This window comes from Ammospiza nelsoni, chromosome 9 (assembly GCF_027579445.1).
Source record: "Ammospiza nelsoni isolate bAmmNel1 chromosome 9, bAmmNel1.pri, whole genome shotgun sequence".
NCBI classification, from domain to species: Eukaryota; Metazoa; Chordata; class Aves; order Passeriformes; family Passerellidae; genus Ammospiza; species Ammospiza nelsoni.
Window position 1 is genome coordinate 25242352 of NC_080641.1, and position 21031 is coordinate 25263382.

General features: G+C 40.2%; 1 protein-coding gene across 2 annotated transcripts in view; it reads right to left on the reverse strand.

Annotated features, from left to right (window-relative positions):
* ST6GALNAC3 (ST6 N-acetylgalactosaminide alpha-2,6-sialyltransferase 3) overlaps nucleotides 1–20708 on the reverse strand; it is a 215555-nt gene extending 194847 nt beyond the window's left edge. For both annotated transcript variants that reach the window (XM_059478701.1, XM_059478700.1), the window contains exon 1: nucleotides 20583–20708. In XM_059478701.1, the coding sequence (XP_059334684.1) occupies nucleotides 20583–20600 (18 nt within the window). In that variant the 5' untranslated portion in view covers nucleotides 20601–20708. The remainder of the gene's footprint in view (nucleotides 1–20582) is intronic.
* Nucleotides 20709–21031: the final 323 nt, after the last annotated feature.

Below are 21031 nucleotides of genomic sequence, written 5' to 3' on the forward strand. Positions count from 1 at the left end.
CTCCATCCTTGAGCTACCTGATCTTTTCTTGGTGGTGGCCAGTGAGACCACCCAAGGGAATGGCCTGAGTTGTGTTAGGGAAGGTTTAGGTCAGATATTAGAAAAAGGTTCACCCAAACAGTGGTTGGACCCTGGAACAGGCACCCCAGGGCAATGGGGAGCAGCACCAACCTGACAGAGCTCAAGAAGCGTTTGGACAACGCTCTCGGGCACATGGAGTGAATTTGGGGATGGCCCTGTGCAGGGCCAGGAGTCGATGATCCTTGTGGGTCCCTTCCAATTCAGATTCTGTGAACTCACTAATTGAAAGGAACCCAGTCTTTTACAATATTCCTTTACTTAAAGCACTTTTCTATAGGTAGGTTTCATGACAACACACTTGAGTCATTACTGTAAAAAGAGTGCAGAAAATTTGTAGGAGCAACACTGAACAGCACCTACTTGTGAGAAATCCAAAATGAAGGAAAACTGAAAGAAGAAGAAAAGTTACAGAAAGACATTCTACAAACACACAGTTGTTTGGTCGCTTTGTGACCTTCTTAAGAAACCACAAGACAGAGGCAAAAGCCTCTAATACCTCATCAAGCAGCTTAAATTTATGGGTTGTAGGCCACTTTAGGAACATGGAATGGTGTACAGAAATGGATTCATTCTGCCCACCTATGCTTTGCATTCAGACGTATCCTGCAAATACAAGCATCTTCATTTTTATCTGAAGAAGTGAACAACTGCCTGCATTTCTATGCTCTTTCTCAGTAATGGTAACAGTGCATTACCTTATGCTTCCAACACTCCCACAATTTGCTGCCTCTGCTTCCAGGGCATAGTTATAGAGAAAGTATTTTTCATGTTTACTCTTATTTCTTCTGTTGTGCATGTGGTATTACATTCACAGTTTTGTATGCTCTCTGCAGATACAGTCCTTGAAAAAATATTTTGACATTTGTTTCTGCTTCCAAACCACAACTCCAAATTAATTTTCATCATATATTGTCAAAAAAAAAAAAAAAACAAACAACAAAACCCAACAAAAAAACTCCACACGCACACCAGAAAAAAAAAACAACAACCACCAAACAACCAGGGGCATCATCCACATGCAGCTGCACATTCTGAAGGTACTTTCAGCTAAGCTTTTAAATTATGAATTATTCATGTATGATATACACCATTTCACAGAACAGCAATCAAAATGAAGTGTGAGGTTTTTTTCTACTTTGTAGGCTGCTTATAAATATCCACACTCAGCTCTGTAGACCCATATCCTTACCTCAGACAAGGCCTTCAGTGGGTTTTATGATGTCAAATAAAATACTTTTTGCACCTAGAGTATGCTTAAAATCTGTCTCAGATGCCACCCCCACACACAAATCCCATTCATGGAGCTCTAATCACACTCCTTCAGCTCCCACAGGGGCACACTGGCAGGGTGATGAGACCACCTGGCTGAGGCTCAAAATAGTTTGAGGGTCAGCCAAGAATTGTAATAATTAAACCTGTTAATTCATGGCACTGCTGGAAATGGAAACAAAAACACATGACTGCTGGAATGGGATGAGGACCCTGCCCCAAAGCAGAGCATACAGCTCCCAGTCCCACCTGTCCTTGGGTTTCTGACCATGTCTCTGCTCCAGGTCCTTGTTTCCTTCACCAAAGTTACTCTGCCACACAAATTAGCTCTTTTGGATATTCACAGCCCAGCTAGCAGTAGTATTAGCCACAGCCACGAAGATCAGCTTGAATATAAGAATATGCCCTATTTATTCTTTCTCTAACTGATGACTGCTCTGGCCTCCAAAGCAGAAAAATTGTTTTCATTGCTGACAGGTATGCTATACAAAAAAAAGGAAAGGAAATGATTCTCAGAGAAAGGTACAAATCCATTTCCAAATATCAGTCTTCAAATATATCAAGCACCCAACTTTGGCTGGAGTATAAGGCAGGGTTAACTTTCAAAATGTCAGAGTGCCACATGCATTGTTTTCCCAGATGATGGTTCCTATCAAGTACGTTTTAGTGTCATCTTTTCGCCATGCAGTGTTGAATTCACCACACTACATCTACAATGACTTCTAAGGAACTGGGGAGAAAAAAAAAATGAAAAAAAAACTTTTTTGATGGTCTGAATAACTTACAAACACTCTTCAAACAATTACAAAGTGTTAGCAACACCAAGCCCTACCAGCAATGCATTCATTTCAAGAGGCAGAACACAGCTTACTAAACTGCTTTACGTATGTTCAATAAATCATTTATAATGAAGTGTGAAACCCTTAGGAAAAAATAAATACAATAAATTGGGTTCATTTGGTAAATGCAGCTATTGGCTAAGTATTTAATAAAGCACTCATAACAGAGCATATGAAGCATTTGTTTATAGCATCACATGCTTACTAAACTATTCACCACTGCAACAGGCAACCTTTAATAAAAACTCACTAAATTTAATTCTGAATATTATTGACCTGCTCTAGTTGTTAAATACATCATTCATAACACATTTAATGAAACATTTATTCCAAGTTATGCAGCCCTCAAAACAAACACATTTTCACAGCAGTTGAAATAGCACCAGTCTTCTCTGCAGTAACTACTTCACAGCTCATGATGAATGTATTAACAATTTATAGCCTATCCTGACTTCAGGCAGAAGACAGCAGAGAAGACATTCCTTTGGGTACCCAGCAGAACTGAACAGCAGGGTAGAGAAACACCACATGAACACCATACCCTGGGAGACTCCCAGAGTGAAATCCCTGCTTTCACTGGTCCTGGAAGGATCCTTTCAAACACGGGGCTGTTTCTTTTTGTATTTGAACTCCTGCAACCACCTTAAGACTTGCTAGTTTCACTTGCCAGATTTTCAAAGTTTACCTTCTGTTCCTCCAGTGTGTTTATGGCTTAGAAGTGGGCAGTGCTTTGGACTCAGTTTGAGAAAGCAAACTGGTGTAGTACCTTTGGTGTGACATAGTTAAAGGGTCAAGATCCCAGCACTTTCAAGCAGCTTAAAAAGTTAACCAGAAAAAAAAAACCTCTCCATCAAGTAAAGTGGTATTAAACACCTTTTTTTGTTTTGTTGAATTATGACTTGCATGTAACAACTTGATTCTTCATTATTCAAACATCACTCATCCTCCAAATAAAAGATGCAGGTGCAATCACTGCTACATTTCCTGGCAAACGACCACCACCAACCTTGACCTTGGGACACAGCTTTGTGACTGCATCTGATTTCAATTAAGCCATGCTTTTTTTCTTGGAAATGCTGTGCAGACCATTAGCTGTTACCTTGAAACTTCAATAAGAGCAGAAGCTCTGCAGAATTCAATTCTGTTCATTCTTACTCCAGTGAACCCTTGCTGCTGCTAATGAAGTTGTGCCTATTTACCTAGAAATCCGGTTATTGGTAGCAAACAAAATATGCAAAACAATAATATTAATTTTTAAAGAGCTCTGTGCTGCATCTTTTATACCATGAAAATGAGTTCTAACTTAGAGAAGCATGCAAGCATGTTGTCAACACCTCTATAGGATGACTCAGTACTTCTCAAAATACTTGCTGTATTTATTTCTCTGTCCTAACATTATTCCCTCCCTATTCTTTTCCCATTTCAACATTTTTTTCCAACCTGTCCTCTGGAGCACACAGTTTGCTTCAAAAGCAACAAAACATAAAATGCCTTCAAATTCCTGAATGGCTAAAAAAATGCTTAAAACACTTAAGGCAGACCCAATTCCCTATGTCAGGACAACCAGCAGTCTCATTACTGAAACTGAAGAATTCTGCATGTATCTGCCCTGGAAAGACAATCCTAATGAAGCAAAAATTGGGAACAAATCAGAGCACAAATTTTTCATCTTAGTTTTTTTAACTTACTATACTGCTCTGTTATGATACTCCTCTAAAAAGCAGAGTTTAAGAAAGAAATGAGATCCTTTCTTCTGGGCAGTATAGGTCAAGCCCCACAGAAAGCAGGCTAATTAATCCCATCTGAGTACAGTCAGAGCTGACCTTGCACAAGTTTCCTAGAAATATGCAAAAGCCTAGACAAAAAGAATTCAAAACTAAGAGAATACAACTTCAAATTCTTGTAGCTGATCAGAAATTTCTGTTGTTGTTGAACCATTTACAGTGAAAAAATACCTCGTCCCATTAGAAAATAAAAATGTAAATAAATTATCTGCAGTCTCCTATTCTTCTAGATTCTAAATTTAAGTAGAAGGCTCAGAAAAGAGCAGATTATTCAAAACACCCTTTTGAGATACTGTCCTTGACAGTTAAGTTAGACTTGCACAAAGAACTGCGACCATCATGATAGAATGAATTAATTTTTCAGACACCAGGTAATTAACTTTTCATTCCAACAAACATTCTACAACTTTACCAGTAAGCACTTTAGCAGACAGCTGATTTTAAGCTGTGGTGAACAAATGGCAAATTAAAAAAAAAGAGAAGAAGAAAGAAAAAAACAAAAAAAATGTTGACGATATATTTGTGTCATAATCCTCAAAAAAAAGTAAGATGAGAACAAAGAAAAGCATCTCTCTAACTTCTCTGAAACCCACAAGACTTTGGGCGCATCTAGCAGTCATAATCCATGAACAATATTGTACATTTTACCATTCCAGGAAATATGATGTTGTGAAATTCAAATAACAGTTTTGTCATACACAGTTTGGCTTAAGCAGAACTCAGAGTTTCCTGTGCCTGCACTACAACCCTTGAGAGACAAGGAAAGGTGTGGATTTCAGCAGAAACAGCTGGAATAAATCACTCCTGCTTATCATACTCATCTTTATTAAAGGCATGTGTATCAAGGATTCCCTCACTTATCCTAATACTAAAAAACCTCTACAGAATTTTCATACCAGTAATAAGCTATAAACCTCACTGCAGGTAACCCCTCTTGTATTACATCAAGCTTAACCTTCTTGGTGAAAAAGTTAATAACCCTGAATATAGGTCTTAAATAGGGTCCTTTGGAAAAATGGGGCAGGAAGAGAGAGTGAACTCCAAAAGAAAAGCTGAAAAGAAAAGGACTGAATTTGCACTCACTCCTTCACAAACCATCAAATTACTAGAGGCTCATAAGTTTAGCTAGATTTTCCTGTCTCATTGAACATAGGCAGAAAGAGTTACACTCCACCACTTCAGAAAATTCTCAACTGAGTGCATTATGCATGAACAAATTAAATTTAGGCTCTAGGACAAAAAACCCTGTCACATTAAAATTTTCTGCCAAATACAACCCTTCGGGCATTCTCAAGAGTAATGCAAATTGTAATTCCTTTCAGGAGAAGCTTGCACTTAATTGTGGAGACCCTGAAAAAGTATCAAGGATGCCACACTCATGATAGCCAGACAGCAATTTATTCATGTCCTAAGCCAATTGGTAAAAGGTTTCTCTACTAATGACTGAGGAGCAACTGCTTCTATTTCTTTATCTGCCCCTCTATGTGTAAATTAAACTTCCAGTGTTTTTACCTTGAAGATCTCATCAAGATTAATGAAAGAACCAAAAAAGTCTTGGCCTGCCCACAGGTGAGGGTGATTCTGTTAACACAGCTATTAGACATGCTTCAATAAACCCACTACATATGGTGCACTACAATTAACGTTATGAATGGCAGCAGCAGCATTGAAGAAATCATAAAAATGAGGAATAATTAAGACTGGGACACCTCTGGAGATCATCTTGCCAAACCTCCTGCCTGAAGCAGGCCTGATTTCAAAGTCACATCAGATTGCTCAGGGCCTTGTCAGGTTGAGTTTAGAGTATTTCTGGGGCAGTTTTTGCCAGGCCCCTGTGTCAGTAACATTCAAGTCTTGTTCTCCTTATATTCATTGAAATTTTCCTTGTTGCAGCTCATGACACTTCCCACTATGCTCCTGTGAGAAAAACCTGCTTCATCTCTTCTAACTCTGCCAAAAGCTGCTCCCCAGGTCTTTGCTTTTCCAGGCTAGGCACACCCAGTGGCCTCAGACTCACAAGATTTTTCTTTTCTAACAACTAGTACATTAGTGGGTGGCCATCTGCCTCCCACCATCCTCTGCAAAGCACAAACCTCAGACTTCAGGGATTTTTCACTTTTAATTTCAGTTCCTATTAAAAGAAGGCACACACATCCCAACTTCCCATACACACAGACATGCCTGCTATTTGTTCTAGGGAATGGGGGCAGTAGACAGTCTTCCACAGCAGCTAATCACAGAATTACAGAAACCCAGGTTGGAAAAGACCTTTGAGATCATCCGGTCCAACCTATGACCTAACAGCTCCTCATCAACTAAACCACGGCACTGAGTGCCACATCCAGTCTTTTTTTACACACGTCCAGGGACAGTGACCCCACCACCTCCCTGGGCAGATGATTCCAGTGCCCAATCACTCTTTCAGTGAAGAATTTTTTCCTGACATCTGACCTAAACTTCCTCTGGCGCAATTTAAGACTCTGTCCTTTTGTTCCGTCAGTTGTTGCCTGGGAGAAGAGACTGACCCCCACCTGATTACAACAGCCTCTCATGGAGTTGTAGAGAATGACAAGGTCTCCCGAGCCTCCCTTCCTCCAGGCTGAACAGCCCCAGCTCCCTCAGCCATTCCTCACAGGGTTTGTGTTCCAAGCCCATCACCAGCTGTGTTGCCCTGCTCTGGAGGCGTTTGAGCTCTCAACATCCCTCCTAAACTGAGGGGCCCAGAACTTGACACAAACGGGATCCAACAAGTGTGCTCCATTTGTTTTGCCATACTCCAGAATTACTCTTGGCCTGCGGCAGGAAACAACGGGGGGCAAGCCCTGATCTCCGCTGGGTGCCTATGTTTACCAGGGAAGAGGCAAGCTCTAAAGATCCACAGTTAAAGGCCTCTCTTTTGCAGAGAGGCCTTAATTAAGCCAGATGACAGCCTGTCATTACAAGAAATGCCTTCGGGCAGCCTCATTTATTGAGCCTTCCCAGGTGGCACCCACTGCTGGCTTTGGCGAGGCAGCGAGCCCTGCACAGCCCCGCCAGGCTGGCACAGGCTCGGCCCGGGGCACGCACTCACTGTGCCTGGCGCCCATGGAACACGGCTTGGCTCCGCAGGGCAAGAGGCAAAACAAAACAAAACATTTTGATTTATATTTTGTTAACCAACACACATAAAACAAAGTGTTGTAACACAGAAAGGAGAAGCCAACTTTTCTTTCCTGTCACAACAAAAACAGTTTTGGAACCCTGGTGATGCTGTCTTTGGCACTATGCATACAGTGTCAATCCCACCTGTGCCATGAATTAGCAACAGTCTAAGCTACAAATTAACACCAAGAAAACAAAGTGCAGTCCCTCTCACAGCTCTGCAGTAAATATTACTGCAGTTGCCTACATTTTTTAAGTACTTCAATAGCAACAATAACATTAAAACAGAAAATTAAAAAAAAAAAAAAAAAAAAAGAAAAAGCCCAGACTATAAATCTGTTATTTCTTCCTAATGGTTGACATCTCCCAGTATGGCTATGGCTTCTCATTTTCCCACTCCAGTGATGGAAAACCCTATCTTCCCATCCATATGCAGCCACTGCTTTTGCCTCAGTTTCAACCACCACACTCAGCCCATCAGCCAAATTCAAGGATTTAAGGATGATTGCCTTTCAGAGCTCTCACTCCTCTATTTTTCCCACACGGTTGGTCTGGGGAGAAAAGGATCTACTCACTCCTAGCTACTTACGGGTTTAACAGATCAGTTAGTCAGTTGAGGTATTTGACATCCTGTTTTATTTAGAATTATTGTGAAGGTGGAAAGAAATTACCAATTCTAAAGTTTCAAAGAGTAAGAAACCAAAATTTAAACATAAATCTGAAGGTTCTCTTGTTTGCATCAGTTCTGCAAAGAAATAAAATGTGCTGTAAAAACTAACTTTATCTTACCTCTTTTTCATATAAATTTTCATATTCAGTCTCCTGTGCAATATTAGCCCATATGTTTTCCTGTGTATTGTACAAAAAAGCATAATTTAAGCTTCTAATGTACAACCGACTCTGAAATCCATTAGAAAATTACAGTACAAAGACAGAAGAAAATTTAAAATTTCTCAGGTAACATTTCTAAATACCACAATTTTACTTCCAAATCATTAAAGTAGTTTTTCCTGTAATTTCCAAGCAAGGGCTTGTCACAGCTTATGATTAAGTTGCCATTCAGAGAATACCTTCAGGGATAGCCCAGGCTAATTCCCAGTCCTAGTGCAGTTGTTTGATAAGATGCACACAGCATTTCTAATATTTCATTTCTGACTGGCAGACTAATAAATTAGGAAAAAGAAGTGACATTCCTTATCAAAACCTAACCCAACTGTCTATTTTTAGACCTGATTGCCAGACTCAGTTTTCAGAAGATACTTTCATATAACTTCATTTAAATAACAGTAATACTTATCTATTTGCAGGCTGGCAATTCAAAGCATGCATTGGCCTTAATCTGCTTTGAATTAATCCTTTGCATCTGCTATTATAGTTCAAAGAAATTTCTTCAATTAGGTTTAATTACTTCCTTCCACTGCTTTGGATACAGCCCTTATTATATTTCATTACCTTTCCTCATGGACTGCATGGAAAATAGATGCCTAATAGAAGTACAAAATTGATAAATTTATTAAGCAAGTATATTACATATACATAACAATACTGTACATATATCACACTAATTAAGTTATTATCATAGTCTGCAATCATATAAATGGAATATTAGGAAGGAACTTTTCACAGAAGATCAGCAAAACCTGATTCATTCTCTGAAGTTTTTAATACCTTTCTAACTGAATTTATAAGTACTTTTTCCTGAATGGAAACATGCCTATTAAAGCACAAAAATAATTTATGCTTTTTACTCCAGGGCATATTAAAGAACATTATCTAGACAGTGAGTTGGTTACCAATGACATTCCTCTGCACTCTGCCTGTCTAGTAGTTACAGAAATATGGAAAACAGCTTCAGTCTTTCCAGTTGCCTGGAATACCATATCCATGATTCAACACAGATCCCATAACTTCACTTTTTTCCCCAACTACAGGGAAGATGAAGTAAAGCAATGCTAGTGCTATGTAAGTAAAGCTTTTTTTCCCCATTTTGTCTGGATGAAACGTCACAAGCGTTGATTTGAAAAGCAAAGCATAACTCCTTTACATAAAATGAATAATCACTATTTTGAACCAAAACAATCCTATGTCAACTAAAGGGAAACATTAGATCAATGTTACCATAACATATCTGGTCCAAGCAATGAGATAACCTTTAAAGGTCCCTTCCAACCCAAACTGTTCTATGATCCTATGAAAACAGCCTTTTTTTTTAAATGAGTAAAAAAATACTGATAAACAATAAAACTAACAAGTAATAAACTGCACAGCTGTTTACAGAACACTTTACTGATTGAAGAAATAAATACATGACTAGTAATCACACATCTCAAGCCACCAGAGTCATAGCAATTGGAAACTAAACAATTTCAAAACTCATTTTCATTTAGCACAAGAAAATAAATGTTTCCTCACAATAAATATTTTTAAATCAATTGAACGTTCAAGTTTTTGTTCTATTTTAGTTCCACATAGACACTCCTCAAGCAGACCTCCCACAGTTTCATTTAACATACTGATGAGTTTTCCATTTTCCTTCTTTCAAGAATGTTTATTTCCATAAATGGATGACATCTTTCCCTAGCTCGTTTGAGAGCACTTTCATGCAATGCTTCACAAGACACTTTGCAAACACAAGGGATGTTTAATGGCACCATTAGCAAAATCCTGCCAAGCCCTGGTACCTGCCTTGAGGCCCAGAAGGAAATTCAACTCTCTGGCCTCATTCATGAGGGGCTTGGGACTTCCCGTTGAGAGAAAGATGGGGCAGAAAGAAAAAAAACCTAAAACTGAGCAACTCTGTCAAATCCCATTTTCTTTTCACTGTCACTGATAATGTTTTCCTGCAGATTTTAAAGGTAAAAACAAGTTATCATCCATTTCCACAGTATCTGTGACCTGGATGATATCCACCCATTGGGGGATAAGCTTTTCACTGTACAATTGTTCCTCACTGCAAAGGCCTCAGGCAGATTTGAAACTGAGGATCTGAAGTAAAAGGCAAAATAGAGGAGTTCTAACATCTCTCACAGTTTGCATTCAGAACAAGTACACCAAAGTCAGCTTCTCCCCCTGGAATCAATGAACGGGGAGTGGTAATAAGGTCTCATGCAAGATTTCAGTGGGGAAAAAAGCACAGTCAATCTTCTTGTTAATTCCAAAGTGCCACCAAGTGGAACATCAGTTGTAGCTAATACCGAAAGCTGAATTTTCAGAAACACTCATTTTACAAGCCTCACCAAGAGGCAAAGAATGCTATGCAAGTAAAGCTTTAATAAAATGCCAGTTGAGCTTCACCTCTGGAATTTTTTATTTGTCAGACAAGCATCACTCTGTCAATAAAGGCCACCTACAGTGCAGTCACTGCTGTCTCTTGCTCTTGCAGGATCCAAGAAGGGAAAATTTTGTCTAGTCTTGTTTGACCAAAATATGAAACATACTGAAGTAGGGTGGACTTTGAATAGCTCACCAAGCTCTCTGACTGATACAATAATGGGTAATCATTTTCTTAATTAGAAAAATTTGGCTGGGTGATAGAAATAAAATCCATGATCTGCAGAAACAGGAAGCATAAAAGAACACCCAACATTTTAAGAATATATATACATACACACACTTATTTGCTGAGTAAGAGACCATATCTGAAGAAATAAAGGGCCTAAAAGCACAGATTCAACAGGCACAGTCACTAACTGTCTAAAAGGCTGCTTGAGTACAATTACTGTCTAAAACTGCAGCATTAATGCTATTGGAACACATTACAGCTTCCTAAATGAATTAGGCTTAGATTCAGTGAAGTGTGGAAGTTAAGAATGGCAATATTTGTGATACCTGCAGTTTGTGCAGGGCTGCAGGTGAGGAGGTGGTGGCACCTACGGGCATGGGAGATGGTCCAGGGGCATCGTCCAGCAAAGCTGGACAGTGTGGAACCAGCTCACCTTATATAGGTGCTACAAGCCCAGGACAAACAATGACCTCCATCAGGATCACACAAAATAGGAAACACTCCCTTTTTTCCATTCTGTACACACTAAAACCATATTCTAGCACTCAGCAGGCACCAATTTATCAAACTGTGCCTTGCCTCCTGTGTAACTCAGGGCAGCAGGGTCTCCACAAAATAAAGCTGAATTTCTGCTACAGAACCTCCCATTTAAACAATGGCTAGATCCAGTCTGGGCTTATTTACTATACACTGGCAAGCAATTTCTACTAACAGTACAAGCTCCTACTCTTGCAGGAGTATTTTGGTAGTAGGAATATCATAAGGATTTCCTGACCCCTTCTAGGCTACACTCTCATACTTGCACCACCTTCTCAGCCAGGACAAATGCAATAATCAGGAGACTAATTCATCTTAAAAACAACACTCATATTTAGGGCTCCCAAGAGGAAGAAGCATGGTTAGAGTGGGGGAAGCTTCAATGGCATTTCCAGGTCCTCAGTTCTGTTTTCGCCTTAAGTGGCCTGGTAAAACCACTAAGATACTTTTAATTGGCTTAATGAAATATGAGTGGGCAAGTGGCAGCAAACACCAAGTAAAAACACGGTATAAACTCCATTTCATAACAGGAGTTGGGAACTGGAGAGACAGACTTCCAAGTCCCTGTAACAGGTACAGAAAACTTTACACTGGCTGAGAGAACGTGCACAATAAAGTAAAGATGCTGTTCAATAAGTGTTCCCAAAAAGTGCCATTTCTTCTCTCTGGTTTGGAGTATTCTTTTTCTTCCAACCGCTGCCCTCAAGAAAAACATTTAGTAGGGTAAAATTAATTTTTCTGTAAAAATATTTTTATATCCCATGGAAGAAAATGGAAAAAAATGCAGAAAAGGAAAAGAGACACACACAGAGACAGCTGTCTGAAATTGTCTCTGTAATCATATGGAAAAAAGTTACAAAAGCTTTTCTTTTGGCAAAACTTGCATTTCCCAGTTACTAAAGATGTGTCTTCCACTAGTTTTTTCCCCACATTACACATTCCACAGCTCCCAAGGATCCCACAGAATGAGTCAGCATCATTCCCCATTCCATTTTTCAAATGTTGGGTTTTTTTGTTTCCACATAAGAAGCAGTAACAGAAAGCTCTCTTCTGTTAATAGCTGGTTTTAACCTGACTAGCTTGTCAGAGTTGAATATAAACACAGGAAAACTATAACAATCAGCTGACATGAAGTAACTTGTAAATAACTTATCCACATGGCTCTGAGGACTGAGGTAGAAAAGTTTAGTAAAACTATAAGGAATTTAAATAATCACACAAGCCCCATTGTGGACACACATAACCTGGAATAAAATATTTAGTCCTCTGACAAATCAAACCAAAAAGAATTTTATAGGAACTTTATTCTGGTGTAACTGCACCCCACAGCAGAAAACAACATATCAAAAGACAAAAGCCTTTCATTCTTCTTGAATTAATCTAAAAGATAAAGGGATTTCCACTTATGGAGAAGGGCCAGCTCACAGTAACTTTGAGTACATACACAAACCACAAGCACATAATTTTATAATCTAATGTAAAATAATGTACTGATAATTATTGAAAGTACACCAAGAAGCACTCTAAGGGCCTCAACAGGTTAGTAATAATACCACTGTGTATATTAAAGGGTTAATAATAGATACACATCGTTATTTCTTCAATGTAATGGCAGCCCCTCATTCCAAAAAAAATAATTATGTTCAAATCTGGCTGAACAATAGATTTGGAGGAAACTAGAAGTTGATGGCTTACCAAAGGTTGTGAAACTTAAAAAAATTAATTGGTATTTGGCTTCTGGCTTTTCCTATTTAGAATTAAATCACCAAACCTCATGGAACAAAGTCTCATGTTGTTACATGCTCAGGGGGACATTCTCTTTGCCAAAGCCTTGGCAAACAGCTCCTAGTATTGAGATTATATATAATTTTAAGGACGAGAATTTAAGAAAGAGATAAGCTACCCAATCCTACACCAAACAAACACTGCAAGGAACACATCAGTAGAAGAGGCAGGAACTATAAATAATTCATTCACATATCTTCTGTCCAAATTGCTGTTCCCATGAAATAAACATGTTTTTTCTGATTACTTCCAACCACTCCACACCTGCCATCCTACCTGCCTCGGCCAGCATTCCTCTGCCTGTTGTTAATGCAAATTGCTGAAAACATATCTTTGGTAAGAAGTTACTGCTTCATTTAATTGTAAGCAAGTGTAGTGCTCCCATGTTAATTTTAAATGTCACAAATGCTATGCAGGTAAACAAGAAATGCTTAACAGGACTGCCTTTATATCACATGAGCCATTGCTCCTGAACAGCAGCACTTAAAAGATCTCATCTCCGAAACATTTCCAGTTCAGTTCCTGCCTCACCTCTGCTCTTCTCAATAGTAAATATGAAAAAGAATACCATATCCAGCATGGTATTTTACCCACTTTCAAATATATAAATCAAAAATCGTCATGTTTTGCACATGCTTCTTCTAAAACAATCAGAATTAAAATAACTGTCATTAGAAAAAAATTAGTACACCTGTACAGGTCTCAGAAAGCACATGAATGCACCAGCATAAGGATATCTTACTCAATGTAACTTGGGACACTGCCATCAAAAGCAGGTATGTAACCAAGTAAAGGCAATATTTGCAGGATCTTCCTGAAGGGGCAGCTGTCTGTGGAGTACAGACAGCTCAATATTTAACATCTCCTGAGATCACTCAAAGCAATTCTCATCTCATCCAGCCATAATTTATTCTGTCCACAGATTGAGGAACACAACACACATTACAGTCACACATCATCCTTTTATACTTCCCATTCACAGAAACCAGGGAAGCTACTGGAAAAGCAGTGGTCATTCTTTCTCAGCAGTCCACAGGGTATTTACAAGAACCACCAAAAAAAACGCAGAGGATGCAGCTTTTCCTCCAAAGCAACAGCAAATTCATTCCATCTGAGTATTTGATGCTGACAACAGCAAAGCAAGTGCTCCCTCAGCTTTTAGATTACAGGCTCAAGGCAGAGTTTTGCCTTATTTATTGAGAATATATCCAATAAATGGAGCTGCCTTTCCCCACCTAGTTTATAGATCTCCACCAAAGATCAATTTCTCCTAGGTCCTGGTCAGAGGCCTCAGGGAAGTTTCAACCACTAGTGAGATAAAACACACCTCCAGCTCTCATTGTCATGTTCGTGCACACTTCCAACTCTCTGTGATATGAATCCAAATATGGATGGAGAGCAGCTGATAGGCAGAAGAAAGTATTGAGAAATTGTCATGAATAACAACCACAAAATAAATCATCTGCTTAATATCTAAAAGTAAAATTAAAAATTCAAAATAAACTCAGAATCACTAATTTTTCTTGCATAAAATAGCTCTTTATATTATGGTAAAAGCTGCTTTGGAGAGCAGATTGGTCCAAAAATTATATTTATCCATTAGCCACCAAGAAGATAAAGAAATTCACTTTACATTTCATGTGTAAGCATTTTACCTTTCCTAGAAAACTCACAGAAAACTTTTTTCCTCTTTAAGCCACAGAAAAAAATCCTCTTAACAAAAAGTCAATCTGCTGCATAGATACTGCATTCCAGGGAAAAGATGAGAAAACAAATCCTGGAAAGTTCACCATGTCCAGTATTAGACTTCTGGAAGGCACATAAGCTACTGCTGGAATGCAACATGGCAAAGGGACAAAGGACAAAACGCTAAAATCTCTGCCTTTTTAAATTAACCACATAGATGTTGTGATAGTCATGATTAAAACCTAAAATGTGGGGTCTTTTAGCTGCATTTCACACTCCCTTAAATTAATCATGAATGCCTGGCAAGAAAACAAGGTGTGCTTTTCTTTTTGGGTGCCATGCCACTAGAAATAGGCAATAACACATCGGTATAACCCTGTATCTCAAGGAATTTCAATATGTTGTGTTATGTCAAAGTATAGCAATTTGCTGCTTTCTGTGATGGTTTATGTCCTACTCTGGCTTGCCAAGTTATCTGGCATTCAGGACTTCAAAATGGAAATTGAAAAAAAAAATGAACAAGATATAAACCACCAAAGCTCACACACAAGTTTACAATGGCTCAGTTTTGATACAATTCCCTTTAATATGTGATTCCATACCCCTGATAATCACAGAATCAACTGGGCAATTTGGCCAAATTAATTTGGGCAGGGACACCTTTCCTTAAACCAGGCTGCTCCAACAGCATACAAAGGCAATGTGCCCCTGGTTAGGGGGGAACAAATGTCTGAGGGACATAGACTTCATTGTTTGAAGATGAAATGCAAGACAAAAACCTTTCTCCATTATTGCTTTATCAAGTAACTACTTGAGTGTATAAGGCACATCATAACTTCATGCTGGTTTTGTGGTTTTACTTTTCACACCTCCAAGTAAGACACAAATCTCCAGTTTTAAACCAACTGAAGCTGCTGAAAACTGGAGGTTTTCTTGGTTCAGCTACATGGGCATCAAAAGCAAATTCATTCAACCAAAGCAAGTCCCCCTGGATGACTCGACTGACTAGATACTGTCTCTTTCTGGGAGGGAGCTAATATATTGTCCTTAAAGTATGATTAGTTTAATGTCATTGCAAGTGAGAGTGAAAAGTGGTTTTATACTTCTCAGAATTTAATTTTCCTTAAATTTTCAAGAAGTGAACAAAACAAAAAGCACATTACAAAATTCCATATAATGCACTCCGTAAAATCTCACATGGTAATTAAGCACCACTGGACCATGATAGAGCAAATCCCAGCCCTGCACATTGGCATTCATTAACGCAGCTTCATTTACTTTGGAGCAATTTAGAGGTAAACAATGTAGAACCACTAAAAAAGAAGTAGGAGCTCACATTACAGCAAACCTGCAGCAAATTCTGGGAATTGGCCCATCGGTGCAGCATCTCCCATGTGCAGGGGAGGTCACCCCTGCTGCTTTCCCTCCATCTCCTGTCACAGCAGGAGGAAGAGCACAGCATGAGAATCAAAGAGGATCCAAGCACAGCTCTCAGCACAGGAGAATGGATGGATACCATGCATAAACACTGCTGCAGTCAATTTAACAGTCAAGGCAGAATGTGAATTACCCTGGACCTGATTCAAGCAGGATATAGAGGTCAAGTCTATGGAAATGTTTGCATCCTGGAAATCTCCAATAGAGAATGGAGTTATGGTGAGACTCACAGCCCACTTTGCACAACAGAGCAGACTGAAACAGAGAACGTGCTTTTGATGATATAGAAACTTGGGAGGAAATATCTACACTCATTGTCATGAACACAGAGGTTAAAAAAAATTCAAATTAATAACTAAATATCCAAGATCACAAGCATCCAAACACTGGGATCAGATCCTTTCAGACCTTCTGTCTCTCCCCTCTGAACAGCTATTTGCCAGGGTGAAAAATTCAATGTAATGAGATCAGCTTTGCTATTTTAGTCTCAAAAGTGCAGATGGAGCATATGCCTGTATATAGTAATATTATCTGTATTACTGCAGTGTCTGAAGACCCCAATCAGACATAGGCCATTGAACGCTCAGAAAAAACTCTGAAAGAAAATTCCTGCCAAAAACAGTTCACTATGTGCACTAAGGGAAAAATGCAACCTGCAAATTTAATTAAACCAGTGGAGATAACCATGGAGAGGAAGCATGTAAAAGAATTGTAGATGAACACACAGGTACTGGCAACTTTGGCAACATCCTGCAAAAGAGCCACAAGCCTGTGCTGAAGGGTTTTGCTTGTTTGAAACCTTTAAGTTATGCTTTACAAAATAGTTCTTTCAATCTTCAAATTAGATTTTTAAAATATTAAAGAGTCTATAAATTTTAGTTGGCCACCTGCTCACTTTGAGAGGACCCTCAATCAGCTGTGTTAATAAGAACATCACCTCACATTATGCAAATAACATTTAGACCACAGAGTTCTGCTGAAGGTTTGTGATCCCTGCTGATGGAAGGTCAATCCAGCCCCCAGGCACATGAAACCTCTGTTGTTCACTGCACAACAAATACACAGCACACAAACCAGAAGGAAGTGTCTTCACAGATTTCATGCTTAGCCCTCACTGTACAGGCCCATCACACTCAGATTTTGTTTATTAAACTCTACCACATGAAGCCTACCCAGTGAAAATTGTACTTGGATGACAACATAACCCATCACCATCATCATCTTCAAAACTTCCATTCAATAAGAAGAGTTTGGGGACAGGGTCAGACACAATCTCCTGCAAAGTGCAGCATGTGCCAACTAAGTTACCAGGCCTATTTGCTTTAAAATATCATGGTCTAGCCTTCACTGGGGGATATCACGATTTTACAGAGTGTTATCATTCATGCTGTATTTATCATAAAATGACACATACTTTGAAGTATTATTTTTCAATTATGCAGGAAGTGGAGTAGGAAGTAATTTATTGTGTGAAATCTGTCCTCATCTTCAAGAGTGACTGGCAGATATAGTGGAATTTAGGGACTTGAATATTATTAGGGACAGGAGTGACTGCATAACTAGTAATCACTGCTAATCTAGTGGCTGGCAAGGTGACATGCAGCTACCATAGCAACCAGCATAAGATCAACTGTTTGCTTCCAAAAAGTGCCTACACTTCACTCAGCTACTTGGCATGTTTTTAAAGTCATGACAGAGAAAACAAAAACACAACACATACTTTAGAACTTGCATCTTTCCCTGCTTTTCTTTAACAGAGGAGAGAATGCCTCAAAATAACAATTTCACTGGTTTTACTGAGAATGCCCCACTACTGACTAGAAGGTAAAGTTTCTGGAGCCACATAACATCAGTAACATCCCCATCACTCTTACGGAGGAAGAGTGCACAACAAACACCAGGGAGACAGCAGGCACCCTCAGGGAGAATCATTTTTGCACAGGCTGCACACAGAGATTATTTCATGCAGTAGTCAGCGTACAAGGAGATGCTCACATCTAAAGGTGACACCCTCTTCTAACACACTCACACCCACTCCAAGTAACTACAGGTAATTATTAACCACCACCCCTGATCTCTGCACTTTACAGACACTTCTATCCAATCTCATTTATACTAAACTCTCACTCACATGGAACTCCAACATTCAGCAAGTCTCAACATCTTTGTCAGGGGGCTAAAAAGCTAGGAAGAGATGAGGGCAAGCCACAAGGCAGAGTCAGAGAGACACTCAGGGCTGAAGTGGAAAGGAGACACAGCTGTTCTGGCTTCCCATCCACTGTGCAACCACTTATTTCAAATCCATACCTACAGATTTCTGGAGTTTTTTTCCCCTGTTTCCACACAAGCTCAGGGCAAACCTCAGGGAAAGGGAAGGGTGTAGCTAACAGGTTGTATTTTCAGGAAGGAATGAGCCTAGCATCATGTCAAAATTTATATAATATTTTGAATTTCCTTGTTAGGGAAAAAGCTTTAGACATTACATTATAAACTTATATACAAGTAAGTATCTTGAGCTAGACATTTAAATTACTCCTGTGGGATATTTGTCAGAGAAAATCCAGCTTGCCTTATGGCAATGCTAATCTTCTCATATCTGTTTCACTTTTTATCCTTGCACCTGCCTGTTTTAACAAGATTAAGAATTAAGCTGGAAGAGGGCTGTCTGTCAAGGAATACCAATTAATCTATTGATTTAATCATCAGAATAACAACCAAATGGAGTTCCTGGCCCAGGCAAACAGAAGATTTTTATTGCATTATAATTCAAACTCCCAGTCATGCTTGTGGCAGGCTGTGTCACCAGACTGCAGAGGAAACAATTAGGAGGGCAAGAGAGACACTGGAGTTTTCTTGTAAAAGGCTTATTACTTAACTCTTATGGCCAAAAGGAAGATTTTGCATGTGATCTTGCCACAGAATTTTTATAAAATAAGAAATTCTGTTTTTCTGATCACTGGCAGATCCAACCAAAGTCACGTAGGGAGTGTTTAAACAGGAATGCACATGCTTATCTTTGTGAAACCAGGCTCCATTCACAGAGCCCACATCTTCTCATCTCAAATCACAACTCTGAGCTGCATTACTGCTGACTAAAGGAGTTTGTTATCACCTAGCTCCAAGGAGAACCTGCTAGTTCAGGGAAGTTTCTGCACTTGCAGCAGACTTGGCCAGATTTATTAACATAAGCTACCACAACCTACAAGACAGACAACACAAAAAACATCCATGTACCATAGACTCACTAGTTGAGAATTAATGAATGGATGAATGAATGGGGAAAAGAGTGCAGCAAAATAATAAGTTTTTTTCAAAGCTGAATGCCCAAAAGTAGTGCTAAGGACTGGATTCATGGAGACACCTAAATGTTCATTATCCCAAAGCTGTTTTAAAGTTTTGCGATTTATCCACTTTGCTAACACACTGAAAGCAACTCCTATAACAGGCCATCACAAAGTTTGAGATAATCAGCTCCATGCTAGAAGATCAGATCGCAAATAACAACTCACAGATCAGTTTTACTTGCTGAAAGAAACAGAGTGCAAACACACACAAAGTACCCACAGAAAGCAGCAAGGAAGGAGCAAACGGAACTGAAACAGACCAGGTTAACACACGGATCTGAAACTGTCCAGGTAACAAACAGATCTGAAGCAGACCAGGTTAACACACGGATCTGAAGCAGACCAGGTTAACACACGGATCTGAAGCAGACCAGGTACCAAAGGGCTGTGGATGTGAGCCCTGGGAAGGCAGGCACAGGACAGGGACGCGCTGCCAGGGGCACAAACGCTGCCCGCTCCCGGCTGAGCGCACTTCCGCCTCCTCCCCTCCATTCAATCCCAGCGCTGGGATGCTCCCTCCATCCCCATGCCATGCGGGCTCCAAACAGTTTTACCTGGGTGAGGGAAGCAGGCTGGAGAAAGCATGTGATCACACGGTAAGTTTATGCTTGTATTTGCTGGCATGAAGGGGGAAAACCCGCTATCAAAGAGGTTGCTTAATTAGAAAATGCGGTTGAATACTGAGTGTAATTGTGTGGAGCATGTGGGTCTGGAGCAGATTCAGCAGGGGAGTGTGTGCTTAAGGGGCAGCTGGGATAGCTGTGCTCATCTGCAGCCGCTGCTTTAAGAGCAGTAAGTAAATGCTGCGTGTGGAAAACCAAAATAAGTTGCCCGTTTTGTCCTTTGTGCTGGAAGTCTGCTGCCCAAATGCTATTGCTCCTGAAGGAATCCAGTGTACACAAAGCTGAGACAAGCCAGAGCCCCTCTCCCGCCTCCCATGATCGGTACGCACTTCTCTTCCCGCTAGCTCACAGTTCTGACAATGCAGGGAACAGAGAAAGAATGGCAGAGGGAAGCAGAGCACAGCTGTGCGTTGCAGAATCTCTCCATATTCATTTGCCAAACAAAGCCAGGACTCAAAAAGACAACGAGGATGCATTAGGACCATACCAAATCCACGCCTCTGAGCGGCGAGGGGCTCTCTAACAATGAATTCAAGCAACAGATAGAGATTTACCTTCAAAATGCAGGCCATGTTCTTTCTCTATCCTTCCTGCCAAAGAGCAGCGGGGTTCTACTTTGTGAGCAGCAGTTGCAGTGTCAGGCAAGAGGCCGGTGGAGCTGCAGAACTGCCGGAGCCCACATTCCCGTGGATCCAAAGGAAGGCAGCACGCATCCAGGACCCGTTAGTCATGTTAGTCTTTTTATGCCCCGTTCGTTCCACCCATCAGCTCCTGCCACTGGCTGCGAGCCAGCCCAGCACCTCCCCTCCATCACATGACCGGGTTTGATTCATGGCTCCAGCGTGTGTTGCTGAGCCCGGGGCTCGGCACGGCGGCAATCCGTACCGTGCCGGGCTGTGCAGTGCTTGCCAGGGACTCGCACGGCACCAGTCCGTACCGTGCCGAGCTGTGCAATGCCCGCCCGGGACTCGGTACGGTCCAATCCGTACCGTGCCGGGCTATG